This window comes from Vespula pensylvanica, chromosome 11 (assembly GCF_014466175.1).
Source record: "Vespula pensylvanica isolate Volc-1 chromosome 11, ASM1446617v1, whole genome shotgun sequence".
Classification (NCBI taxonomy): Eukaryota; Metazoa; Arthropoda; class Insecta; order Hymenoptera; family Vespidae; genus Vespula; species Vespula pensylvanica.
In genome coordinates this window covers 5,165,412-5,179,086 of record NC_057695.1, presented here as the reverse complement: position 1 = coordinate 5,179,086, position 13,675 = coordinate 5,165,412, and the positions used below count along the sequence as shown (strand labels likewise).

Sequence of the window (13,675 nt, the reverse complement as noted above, 5' to 3'; positions counted from 1 at the left end):
AATTAATTTTAATTAGTTTTATTTATATTTTGAAATAATATATATATATCTGTGTGTGTGTATGTATATCGAAATTTATTGTCGCAGGTATATCCAGTATTGAGTCCATCTCATCCTGGATTTATCCCAGTATCAGGATCACCACCAATATCGACTGATCGTCCATTCGATGTTGACAATGATGACGATAGTGGTATCGAAAAATTGGACACAAAAGTTGAGCCAGAAAAAGAAATGAGAAAACCTGATGCTAACGATGGAAACTACGATGACGACGATACGATCACTATCGAAGCGATTAAATAATATTTTTCTCTTTTCTTTCTTTTCTTTTGATTTACTCAACACGATTGGTTATTCTTATAAATCCATTGTAATATAATTTTTATAAATAATTCATTAATTTTTTATTTGGACTCAAATCTATTCAAACGCATTTCTTTCTTTCTTTTTTTTTCTGTTAAATAAATCGATATAAATACGTTCACCGTACTATAATTTTTTTTTTAAATAATTTACTTTTACTTTAGATTTTGGACTCGAATCTATTGAACCCATTCATTTTTCTTTTTCTTTTCTTTTGTTTATTTCTGTAAGTCAATATAAATATGTTGTCACATTGTAATATCATTTTTTCTAGATAATTTTATTATCGTAGACTTTGACTAATGTCTATTAAAAAAAAAAAAACTTGCAAATGTTATTTAATTTATTATTATATTAACAATTATCGAGTTTCTTGATTGGTCATACGTAATATTTACTTCGACGGATTTTTCTTATCGCATGTATTTTATTTTTCAATAAAACGACACCGAAAGAAAAATACGGAAACGATAAATAATTTCTCTCTCTCTCTCTCTCTCTCTCTCTTTCTCTCTATCTTTTTCTCTTCCACTATGTATCGATTAATTTATATGTATGCATTATCTCTTCAATAAAAGACGATAATCGTTAGTCTTAATGGACCCACTATTATTCTTAGAATAAATCATTGAAAGAGAGAAAGAGAGAGAGAGAGAGAGAGAGAGAGACGAGAAGGGACTCAATAGAGGTCATTGACCCCAAGCAACAAAGATAATGCTCGGACAAAGTCGTTCGCGAGAAATTATATACCATCATTGAACTTTACATCGCGAATAAGCTCGGATCTATTCGGTGGTCTAACATGATTGCTACGCGAAATAAAATCGAAATAATTATTGTTTCTTTGATAGTTTTATTTTCGGTGTTAGCTTGTCATGTGGTATCGACCCTCGAAATTAATAATGCCGAAACGTCTATCCAAAAACGAGTGACATTATCCAACGACCTTGAAAAGAAAAAAGAAGAAAATTTGGGTTCCCGAAAAGGATGGAAAAAAATCAAGGAATTCGTTCATAGAAAAAATCAATTAGGATTTTCCGAGGGTTATCCAAAGAACGATTATGCAATTAGAAAAGAAGAGGATGAATTGGTGACGAAATACGACGAAATAAATCATCTGAGATCGGATAAGATCGAAGAAAGTGAAATTAATATAAAGGACAATTGGAAGAAATATTTCTTAGTTTTCACAAATAATGGTAAACCTCGTAAAAATATATCAAATTCGATGGAAGAAAAATTGACGAATAGAATCAATCGAAATATCAACGAAGAAAATATTTCGAACGAATTAACTTTGAACAGAAACGTACGAGCTATTAATACGACGGATTATTATGCTCAGAGAAAGGCAGTTATGGATAAATTTCATGCTCGTCAGCGTGAAATAGCAACGAAATATGGTAAACGTTACTATAACAATTCGAGTTCAAGAATCGTTCATAGAAACAATCAAACGTTAGACGAAAGTAATAAAACGTTTAAAAATAGGAACGATCCGAATTTGGATATATTTAAAGTTGCTTCCAATACTTCTTCATACGAATCGAGATTAAAGAATATAAAAATTAATCAGAACAAAGAAAATCTTAAGAATGTAAAATCTGAGATCGATGGGAACATTTTAAGAGATATCACGAATTATACCTTACCTATTATTCGTAATTGTACGAACATCACTTTACACGGTTCTTATTCGAAACAAACACGAAACAAATTGACATTATCTTGTACGAATAAAGAAAACGAGTTGATTGTTAAAAGAACTAACGAATCTCCTCCATCCAGACCAAATAGAGTAAGTCGACTAATTTTGATTAAAAAAAAAAAAAAAAGAAAATAAGAAATAAATAAATAAATCAACGTCTTTCAATGATTTTACATTGTTTAGGCTATCGATGGAAATCTAGTATGGGGCACGTGCAACGGTACATTGGTTTATCAACACAACTTGTTGCTGAACTTAAAAGGACCGTCCAATCTCGAAGCTATCTTTGAAGTTACCATTGATGGACCACTTTGTATAACTTGCGTCAAAGTACTTCCAATCAATGATACTGAAGAAAATGTCTCTAAGGAATCAGGTGGACCAGATCATAGATACGTCAAACTCAAATTCAAAGGTCCCGAGAACAAAGGGTTCTCGTATACGATCAAAGTTTGGGCCGTGACGAAGAAAAACGATACTTGCGGCTGAAACCGACGGAATTTGTTAAAAAAAAAAAAAAGAAAGAAAAAATAAAAAATAAAAATAATAAAGAATCAATATTTAAAACTGTTATATTATAAAATTGTTGAGAAAGTTTTTCAAGAAGAAAAAAAAAAAAGGAAAATTCAACTACGAACAAATTGTATTTTGTACAGTCTCTGTCAGCCTCGAAAGTTTCTCAAGAGGGATCTTCGAGAATGATGTATCCTAAAATCACGGTGGTTCTCAAAATTGTCTTCATTTTTCTTTTTCTTTTTTTACAAATTAATAAACTGGAACTTTGAGAACACGATCATCCATCCGTTAAAATAACTCAACGCGAGTTATTCGGAGATGACGTTGGCACTGGTGGCGGTGGTACATCTGGTATCTTCTCTCTCTCATTTCCCTCTTTCCTTCTAATGCCATCCTTATTCTCATCACGGCTATGACTTGATTGAAGACGTTCAGTCGATGCTGGTTTTGGAATAACAGGAGGAATCGGTGCGAATGGTTGATAATCGACATAATATGTTCCCGGTATCAGATGAGGATTAAACGCATTGTAAGTGTAAAAATAAGGATCGTAATAGAGCGATTGATAATTCGGATAAAAGCTAAGTGGCACATCGTCCTCTCCATTTTGTCCTTTCCCTTTTTTCTTCTTCGAATCTTCTCCAATATTCTTCTCGTTAGATCCTTCCAAAGCTTCGACTTTTTCCGTAACTGATTCCTTCGAAGCATCATCTTCCGGTTTCTCGGTATTTCCAATATTCGGTGATTCGGTACGCGGAAGATGTACCACCTCTGGTCCAGCAAGATGAGGTGCTACGTGAGCATAATAAAATGGTGGCACGTAACCAATCGCAGTACGATGTATCACTGGTTGTATCACTGGATAAGCTCTCGACGGTGAAAGATTTTGATTACTTGTGATAACAGCGTTGTATATTTTTGGTACCCTCAACAAGCCTGGTTCTGATGCCACGATGCATATCAATAATGATACGATCAGGATCTTCATCTGGAGAAAGATATTCTTAATGGGGTTAAATTTCTCGAATTATCATTTTTTTTTTCTTATTTTTTTTTTCTTTTGTATAATACTATTATAACCGATCTTACAAATAAATAAATAAAGAAATAAAGAAATTTAATTCTTCCGGTATCAATATTACGTATAATTATTTTATAAAAATATCGGACGAAGATATTTGCAAGTTTTGTACACGAATATTGATAAATTCTAAATCAAAGATAATAATAACTATTGAAAGAACGATGCAACGATGAAATTCAATGATACGCATGTGGCAATTCAACACGTTATGTTAGAGACCTTTATTGATCTAAATTTTTATCACATCATGGTGAACGTATTTTCTTTGATTAATAATATTATTTGATTCAATGATTTCAAAAATAGAAAAATAAAAAAATAAAATGAAATCAGTCGACACATAAATATATATTGTACGCCCGTCCTACATTCTTTATCCACGTTCCTGCCACGTGTCGACGTACTCGCTTCGGATATTGTTTCTGGGAAGGTAAGTAGTATGTCGATAAAAAAAAGAAAAAGAACAAAAGGACTGAATGAATAAGATAAGGAGAGAGAAAAAGAGAGAGAGAGAGAGAGAGAGAGAGAGAGAGACAAGGATCTTACGTGTATGCATGTGAGAATGTATAAAAGACACGAGGCGAGCGTGCATAGAATATTTCATCGAAATAAAATCTGAGCTGTAGGCGTTCATGCGATCGCTATGTTCATCTCGTCTCAAATATGTATATATGAAAAAAAAAAAAAAAAAATGAAAAAAAATATCAGTATAGAAAAAGAGAGAGAGAATCAAATAAATTTATCGTCAAATCGTCCTTCAAAAATTCTAATAACAAAAAATAAAATAATTAATTTTCGTTCGTTTATATTTTATTTATATCATTTCAGATCTTGTTATGATAAACAAGAAATAAGTGGAAAAAGAACTTTTGGCAATATTTAAAATTATTGAAATTCGTTAATAAACAGACAACGGGCTCACCTTTATCGTTCAACGCCACAATTGCCCTTCTCGATTTACGTGTGGAAGAACGTTGCCTGTTAAGAACGGGGATCGTCGAGAAGCTGACAGCAAGTAGCAAGAGAGCTGCATGCTCCCGTAGTATATATGGCTCATGGGGTCTCAGGGTTCAAGTCCCAACTCCCCCACTACGTAACCAACTCGGCGAAAGTACTCACCGATAGTCGTGTACTATAAGGTCCCAACTTCATGTCTGACTATAATAATATAAAGAGTGCTGATAAAACGTAGAAGGACGTCAACCAGGTTGACGTTCCATCCGAATCTAACATGCAAAGATATTTTCTTTTACATTTTTTATATAAATCGTTGAATCGTTGAATCAATGATGATCATCATCGAAGATTGTTGTAGATTTAGATGACAATTATATATGTCGACATAATATAAATGTGTGTGCGTATGTATGTATATATGTATGTTTGTATGTATGTATGTATGTATATATGTATGTATGTATGTATGTATACATAGATAAATAGATAGATATAGATCATTCGATTGAACATATCGTAATATTTGAAAACGAAAGTGGGCTACTACCTTGAACGAAACTCTCATTTCGATGTCACCTTATTAGGACGGGATACACATAAATGTATAATCGATTTGATCGAATATCGTTCTCTTGTTTACGTATTTATACCTATGTGAAATTTGATCTGCAGTTGAAATACAGTAATGGCAAATTTTACTTTTCATTTTTATCAAATTTCTTTTTTCATAATTCATATATATATATTCCTATATATATATATATATAAACATATATTGCATATACATACAAATATGTAAACATATATTGCATTACTACATAATAATATTAGTTAATCATCGATCAAATTTGATACAATAATCGTTTACAAAAGAATTGATAAAAAAAATTTGTTAAATATTATTATAATAAATAAAATATAACATTGAAACAGAAATTTGATAATATTGAAGAGCCATCGATCGCCATAATATTTTTCATTTTAAATTCCATAATTAACATATGTATAATAATATAATATCAATGTTGAATACACGCGGAATTTACGATTAACATTCATAAATAATTCATCGTCCGCTACCTTCGTTCCCTTTCGCCAGATCGCTAGTTTTTCTAACTAACTATGCTAAAGCTTTTTTTTAATGCGTCCTCGTATAGCTTCTACATACGTCTTGTACTTGACTGTTACGTTTATAAAGTCCTTGCACGGGTAGTTAATTAAATGCTCATAACATAATAGAATATATTAATAGATATACCAGTTGCACAAGGAAATTTCTTTTAAAATTATAACTTGGCACGTGCCTATTGATCAGATAGATGGAATTTCAATTGGATTATCCTTGAATTTGATTTCTTCTATATACTATTTTTGTATATACTAGTTTTCTTTCAACGTTCGAAAGTAATTTTTCTTATAAAAATTCATATTTTCAAAATAAAAATATTGAAAATATTGTGATTGCATGTTAGAAAGAAAAACAACTGGAAACGCCTTAGATTCTATCGAATAAGGAGATATTAACGTTTCATGAATGTCGAACACGGAAAAATAAGTATGATAAAAAAATAATTACATAGTAATCGTACGATTTCTTCATTAAATAACTCTACATAGACATCATTACTACGTACATTAAAAGCTGATGTATAATCGTATCTGCATTTTGATCTTTCGACATTTGCAATTTGATTTTCTTCGCCAGTTTTTCTTTTTATCGGAAATATCAAGAAAATTACATGCTATAGAACAATATTCGGAGTTGGAATGGTATCGAAAAAGAAAAAGAAAATGTATTACACGAAACTAAAATACTAAATCTTGCGTCGTAATAAATACGCCGAAATATTTTCGTATATAAATTCGTTAAAACGTTTAATCCGAATCAGAGATATACTTCCTACATCTATCATTTTCTCTCTTAACGAGATCAATATAAATGATCTTCCATGTAAAATAAACCAACGCAAAGTTAGCAATTTGTCAAATCTATCAAATTATTGATCGATAATGCTCATAATATTTTAATATATAATACTTGAAAAATTTCATATTTCGTCTTTGAAAATATTCTTTTTTTTTTTTTTTTGTTATTTTTTCCTTCGAATTTCTTTTATCGACGAATTCGTTATATCGATTCCATTGGTATATAACACATTCTACGTAAAAGCAATAGCGGGAAATTTGGCAGAAAAACTATCAGCAACAGGACCAATGGTGATAGTAATAACAGCAAACCAGCGTATAACACCAACCACCAGATCGGTGATATTCCGAAAATTGGCTCTAACATGGTCCCACTACCTTCTTCTTTTTCTTCTTTTTCTTTTTTTCTTCTTTTTCTTCTTTACTATCTCCTCTTCCTTCTTGTTGTTATCGTATGTTGTCTCTATCCAATGAAACTCGATAGAGGGCGCGCATGACAACCAAGAGGACTGAGGTCATTGAGAGGTCAAAGATGAATCAACTCATTCTTAAAATTTCCTGGAAAGAAAAAAAAAAGAAAGAAAGAAAAAAAAGAAGAAAACAAAAAATCAATTCGCGTAAACCATTTCGTTTCTTTCTCTCCCTCTCTTTCTCACGTGTATATAAATTTTTATTTCCATTCTTTTAATCGTAACAAATCTTTTATATAGATTATTAATAATTACTAAAGAAAGTAAGAAAGAAAGAAATGAAATTCTTTTACTTCTAAATAGAAACACGATTGACGAGTAAAAAGATCGACGATGAAGTTGAATCATGTTAGATCAACAATGCTTTTGATCGAAGGTTCACAAAATTTCAATGGGAGATTGAAAAAGACGAATTTTCAGAAAAATATAATGAAAAACACGTAAGACAAGAAGTTGTTGGTTGACTTACAAGAATAACATAACGTCCTTGTAAAAGATTATAAACGTTTGCTTGCTCACCGGTCGTGAGACCGGTTATGTGAGGTCCTGGCTGTCTTGTTGAACAAGAAAAGAGAAAAGAAAGGAAGAAAGACGAAGACACGTATATACATACATACATATACACATATACATATATGTAAAGTGAGAGGTTAAAACAAAGTATATATTCCACTGAAAAATTACTTCGATATCGTGCTATTCCCGTATATAAATGCATACACATGACACATGAAGCATATGTATAAAGAAATATTATGTGTAACTAAAAGCACAAGTATACACATGACCGCTCATCACGAACGTTCAACCGGACACGATTGCATCGTGGAAAGTGAAATTTTCTCGATTGCATAAGCGTTCTATAATAGTATTATTTAACCGTGCACAGATCTTAAAGACGATGCCAGTGAACTAACGTAATTCTTTTAACTATGTGCAAATGACATACTAGTAAAATTTCATAGTAAAGGAAACAATAAACGTGTGTGTTTGCATAATATATGTAAGCATATATATATATATATATATATATATATATGTGTGTGTGTGTGTGTGTATGCTTACATTGAACGTAAAAAAATAAAGTAAAATATGAAGCATGCATACGTACGTAAATATATCTGCTTCCGGAAGGACAAACGTAAGTGAACTTCAAATTATGAGACGATTATTTCTTTTTGATAAGATATACTTTTAAAAGAAAAAAATTTAGTAGAAACGCATAACACATGGAAATTAAAAAAGACTAACAAAATTATTCAAATAACCTTTCACGAATATTTCACATTCGAATAATAATCGTTTCCACGATCTCGTTATGAAACTAGTTTTGTGAGCAAGAAAAAAAAGAAATATCTGTCTATATGTATATATATATATATATATATATATATATATATATAAACGTTCTCTATAACTTTCTTAAAAGAAACAAAAAATATATGATTCGAATACATTATCGATTATCGAAATATACGTATAAATTATAAAATCTCTATATTATACGATTTTATTAGAAATAATCCTTTTAAAAAAGTAGCATATTCAACAAACAATGTCTACCTTCGAACAACGAATCAAATATTCGTTCTAATTTTCGATCGAATAATTTTACAACAAATCGATAATTCTCTTGAAAATAAAACAGACATAAAAAAATAATATATATTCTAATAAAAATTACACGTTGCAATAAACACACACACACACACACACACACACACACACGTACACATATATATTCTTATCTATCAAAGACTCACCTTTGGATCATTCCAATCATCTGCGAGAACAAAGAAACTTTTTCAAACGATACCGACCGAGTTCTTCATGTCGTCCCATATATATATACACACACACACACATATACATATATATGTGTATATATATATATATTTTAAGGAATATATGTTCGTTCCAAAGAAATCAAAAAGAAGAAAAAAGCGAAAAAAATGGAAAAAGAAGAAAAAGAAGAAAGAATCTCGTATGAGAGACAGATTATCTCCGAAACGTGCGTGTATACCGAGTGAACCACTCGCCACTCGCTTTCCGCGTACTGAACACGAAGATCTAACCAACCGGTGTTCTCTCACTCTGAACTTTCCCTTTCTTTCGAACTCCTTTACCTCTCTTCGCTGTGTACAACGACGATCTATTCTCCCCACTCCTTTGATTTCGAACACAACGAGCTCACTAGTCATTTACTGTATACGGTAGGAAGGTAATGTGAGTAATGTAACATGTGGTCGTGTTACGTCCATAAGAAGAAAATTAGAAAGAAAGAGAAAGAGAGAGAGAGAGAGAGAAAGAGAGAGAGAGAGAGAAACATGACAGAAAAAAAAATTTTAAAGTATATACATATATATATATATATATATATATATATATATAAAAGTGAACGTATGTACGCGTACAAGTATTTATGTTTTTTACCCGAATTGCCAATCACAAGATGACTCGAAAGAAACGAGTCACATGAACTACTATTCGCTTTCTTTATATTACAGATACAAGATTATTTTTTATCTTTCGGTCAGTTATTTTTTATGTATTAATTATTCATCTATAATATATCGGAAATGCATCGTACATGTATTTCTAATCAATTATATGCGTTCTTTTTAAATTTTTTAATCGATCGATCAAGTCACGTACTGTATCACCGTTCGAGGATAATGTTTGATAATGAATTGATTAAATTCGATTGAATAATAATGATATAGGGAAAATAATTTCCAATTCTTTTTTCTTCTTTTCTTTTCTTTTCTTTTTCTTTTTTTTTTTTTCTTTCTATTTGTTTGTTTTTTTTTCTTTTCTTTTTTCTTTTTTAATTATCATTACGTATTTAATAAGTATTTATATTTCAACTTACTATATCCGTGGACTGTAACAGATTATGTAATAACTGTATGTGAATGCTTTGTAATCATGTATGTGTACATATATGTGTGTGAGATTACGTATGCGTATATATGTATACGTCGAAAATCAGCGAGGGTAAAAGTGGGTCGAAGTTGCCTTGACCTACCTTACGATTACTGTAGGGCCGATTGTTTGGAATTAAATCTAAAGCAATACGTATTAACCAATCTGTTAGATTAGAGAGAGAATTGTTTCGGGTTCGTGCTTTTCGGTGATAATATTACGAAAACGTTTCTGGCATAAATTCGTGTCGTGTATACGAAATTGATAAAATTTTCTATTTACATATAACAATGTGTACATACGTACGTACGTCCATTTTTTTTTTGTGCGTGCAAAAATGATTGTATAAATTAGAAAATAAATAAGATCGAAAATTGAGAAGATTTTTATGAAAATATATGCAAATTTTCGATTAAATAATCGGTAGAAAAAGTTATTTGATTTATTACTAGACCTATAGAAACTTTCGAAAATACAAATGTAATAAATATAGCGAAAAAATTTCAATTATTTCCAAGAGGTAGCGCTGTTGTACGCGAAACATTTTAGCGTCATGTCAAACTATTGTATCGTCGATAGAACTGCATGTTTTGAACATATTTTTTATGTGTAAACAGTGATTAATTTACTTCCTATATGATTCGTCGCTTTTTTTGTTATTAATAGAAATGTATTTTTGACGAGGACTTTTATTTGAGTCCTAAAAAATGATATTTTTTTCGACGATGCGATTGTTTATAACGTCGATAACATAACCTCAATTTCGTTGATTTGGAAAATTAAGAGATAAATTGAAACAACAAAATGTCAGATGTACGTGATATATTGGACATCGAAGTTCCAACTACTACGGAACTTACGAAAGAATCTATTTTGGGAAGTGATAAAAAGAATAAAAAGAAATATGAGTATAAGGTACCGAAACGTCCAGAGGGTATGCACAGAGAAGTGTTTGCTTTGTTGTGCAAAGATAACACTGACGTGCCGCCATTATTTCCAACCGATACAGCCAAGGGATATAAACAAGTTAGAGCTAAGTTGGGTATGAAAAAGGTAAGACCATGGAAGTGGACTCCGTTTACTAATCCAGCTCGAACTGATGGAGCTGTTTTCCATCACTGGAGACGAGTTGCCGATGCAGGAAAGGAATATCCTTTCGCTAAGTTCAATAAAAAGGTTCCTATACCGACTTATACCAATGCAGAGTATGTTCAACATTTAGTTACTAACGGTTGGACTCGAGCAGAGACAGATCACTTGTTTGATTTGTGTAGAAGATTTGATCTTAGATTTATTATAATTAAAGATAGATGGGATCGAGCAAAATTTACTGCCAGAACTGTAGAAGAATTGAAAGAAAGGTTATTCTAATTTTTACCTTGCTCTTATTTACTTAATTTTATATAGATACTGATATCTTGCTTTTTACTTTCAGATATTACCAAGTTTGTGCAGCATTGACTAAAGCAAAATCTCATACAGATAAAGTTTACAGTTTTGACGCAGAGCATGAGAAACGTAGAAAAGAACAGTTAAAAAAATTGTTCGAACGGACGCCGGAACAAGTGGAAGAAGAGCAGACTTTATTAGCTGAGTTGCGTAAGATAGAACAAAGAAAGAAAGAAAGGGACAGAAAAACTCAAGATTTGCAAAAACTTATAACCGCAGCAGACCATCAAGCAGATCCTAGAAAAAGCGAAAGAAAACCTTCCAAAAAGAGTAGTAATTCTTCTAGGAACAGACCAAATAAAACCGATGCTTCTCATGTATGAATACAACTATGTAAAAGTTAATCTTGCCTTGCAAAAATAGGCTAAACTACAAAATAATTATTTTCAGGCTGTAGAATCTGCCGGTATTAAGTTCCCTGACTTCAAAAATAGTGGAGTTTCATTGAGATCGCAAAGAATCAAATTGCCAAGTAGTCTTGGACAAAAGAAAATGAAAGGCATTGAACAGATGTTAAACGAATTAAGCATAGGTAATAACCCGTGTCGTATAATTTTATGCTATTATAATTCTAAGGCGATTATATAGAATAATGAATGTGACCATATCGATTAATGAATCTTGCAGAACTAAATCCTCCACCTACAGAACAAATATGTCAGCAATTTAATGAATTAAGAAGCGACATAGTACTTCATTATGAATTACGAAGTGCTTTATCTACCTGCGACTACGAATTACAATCGTTAAGACATCAATACGAAGCTCTTGCACCAGGAAAAGTAATGTCCCAAAAAATAAATAAAATTGTCTCTAATTATTTCTAATACAATGTAATATATTATGATTGTCCGTTTTTTTTTGTTTTTTTTCAGACCCTGACAATACCACCAGCTCTACTACCAAAAACAGAACCTGAAGTAAAAGCAGACATAATAGATGTTGTTGGATCGCCGAGTATGCCAAGTGTAAATCATTAAGTATTAATTAACTAAGCATTGTAAATATCATATAATCTAAACCAATCGATTTGTATATACTTATGCGAAATAATTAATCCATTGGCTTTTGAAATATTTCTTCTAAGGTTTTTTCTTGTAAGGTTTCTACTTTCTGTGAAACAAATAAAAACGAAAGAACAAAATTAAAATTCATCGAAGATGTAAAAGACCTCATTTTCTATTTCATTTCGACAAGATCAAAATTAAGATCAATAGACGATCCTAATCGAAACGTGAATATACATACATATAAAAAGGTTAAAGGAGTATACGACGTATTTACTTATATATCTGTGTATTTTATATTGTCGACAAAAAGTAACAATGTACGGTGAAACCGTATAATTTATCTACAACAATCTACAATAGATTACAATATGTTGTCTTGTCGGAGGATGGCGGAGAAGGACGAATACAAGAACGGGACTTGATGGGAAGTTTTTCCTTACATATTCTTTTTATTTTCATTTTTTTTCCTTTTTCTTTTTTCTTTTCTTATCTTCTTTAAACGAGGATAAAGGTCGGTGGGAGAGGGCTGGAGGTGGGAAGGGGAATAGGAGATGGAGTTGAAGGGGTGGAATGAGGGTGGGAGGTAAAAAGGAATGGAAGGAAAACGCGTGTGTATGCTGAGGTGGTGGTGGTGGTGGTGGTGGTTATATGGTTAGTGGAAAGGGAGGGTAGTTTGAGGTTGAGGAGAATATAGGAGGAGAAAAGGAGGGTTCGGGAGAAGTTTGGGTTAAGGGTTAAAGATGGTCGATACAGGCCTTTCTTCGTTTCGTGCTCCGTTATTCTCGCAATACAGTTGATTTTAATTCTATAATAAATTACTCGATAACTCTAACCGTACTTGGTACGGAATAATGCATCATATATCTCTGTATGTGTGTGTGTGTGGTAATGATCGATAAAGCCGACCCGCAGACTTTTCCATCGGCTCTTTGTGAGCCGTGAGAACTGTCATGGATAAATTCGAACGTAAACGAGAGTTATCTTTTTCAATCCGTCGAGGATTCGAAACGCGAATTCGTCTTAAATGCAGTCAAAGATGATCTAACGATTTTTTCATTTCCAACGTTTTATTTTATTAACGTTTCGTTTCGTTCCGTTTCGTTTCGTTACGTTTCGTTTTGTTTCGTGTCTGCTAACAACTGATGAAACAAATGGAAAAAGAAAATAAATATAAATCTGAATCAATAAACAAAAAGTAATAGAAAATTGATTATAAATACATAAATACATAACTAAATACATGAATGAATAACTAAATAAATAA

General features: G+C 31.6%; 4 protein-coding genes and 1 long non-coding RNA gene across 7 annotated transcripts in view; 3 read left to right on the top strand and 2 right to left on the bottom strand.

Annotated features, from left to right (window-relative positions):
• The window catches only part of LOC122632991, a 1,529-nt gene extending 1,100 nt beyond the window's left edge, over window positions 1–429 (top strand). Inside the window, exon 4 of the mRNA XM_043820360.1 lies at window positions 88–429. Within this exon, the coding sequence (XP_043676295.1) occupies window positions 88–306 (219 nt within the window). The 3' untranslated portion in view covers window positions 307–429. The remainder of the gene's footprint in view (window positions 1–87) is intronic.
• Window positions 430–1,019: 590 nt separating this feature from the next.
• Window positions 1,020–2,651, top strand: LOC122632985. The gene is made up of 2 exons (XM_043820352.1): window positions 1,020–2,164; window positions 2,258–2,651. The coding sequence occupies exons 1-2, from the start codon at window positions 1,169–1,171 to the stop codon at window positions 2,561–2,563; spliced, it is 1,302 nt and encodes a 433-aa protein (XP_043676287.1). The 5' UTR covers window positions 1,020–1,168; the 3' UTR covers window positions 2,564–2,651.
• Window positions 2,652–2,815: 164 nt separating this feature from the next.
• Window positions 2,816–5,386, bottom strand: LOC122632989. 3 transcript variants are annotated; one of them, XM_043820357.1, is made up of 3 exons: window positions 4,597–5,386; window positions 4,032–4,096; window positions 2,816–3,578 (listed from the first exon to the last, which is right to left on the bottom strand). In XM_043820357.1, exon 3 carries the CDS (start codon window positions 3,576–3,578, stop codon window positions 2,889–2,891), a length of 690 nt encoding a protein of 229 aa, XP_043676292.1. In that variant the 5' UTR covers window positions 4,032–4,096; window positions 4,597–5,386; the 3' UTR covers window positions 2,816–2,888. The 3 variants fall into 3 exon arrangements, with proteins under 3 accessions (XP_043676292.1, XP_043676290.1, XP_043676291.1); XM_043820355.1 differs by lacking the exon at window positions 4,597–5,386 and adding an exon at window positions 4,221–4,341; XM_043820356.1 differs by lacking the exon at window positions 4,032–4,096.
• Window positions 5,387–6,203: 817 nt separating this feature from the next.
• LOC122632992 lies at window positions 6,204–9,327 on the bottom strand. The gene is made up of 2 exons (XR_006327989.1): window positions 8,791–9,327; window positions 6,204–7,115 (listed from the first exon to the last, which is right to left on the bottom strand). It is a non-coding gene; the product is annotated as an uncharacterized LOC122632992 (long non-coding RNA).
• A 1,138-nt stretch (window positions 9,328–10,465) lies between these two features.
• Window positions 10,466–13,118, top strand: LOC122632986 (DNA methyltransferase 1-associated protein 1). Its single transcript, XM_043820353.1, has 5 exons — window positions 10,466–11,313; window positions 11,388–11,718; window positions 11,792–11,933; window positions 12,029–12,183; window positions 12,277–13,118. The coding sequence occupies exons 1-5, from the start codon at window positions 10,757–10,759 to the stop codon at window positions 12,379–12,381; spliced, it is 1,290 nt and encodes a 429-aa protein (XP_043676288.1). The 5' UTR covers window positions 10,466–10,756; the 3' UTR covers window positions 12,382–13,118.
• The last annotated feature ends 557 nt before the right edge of the window (window positions 13,119–13,675 follow it).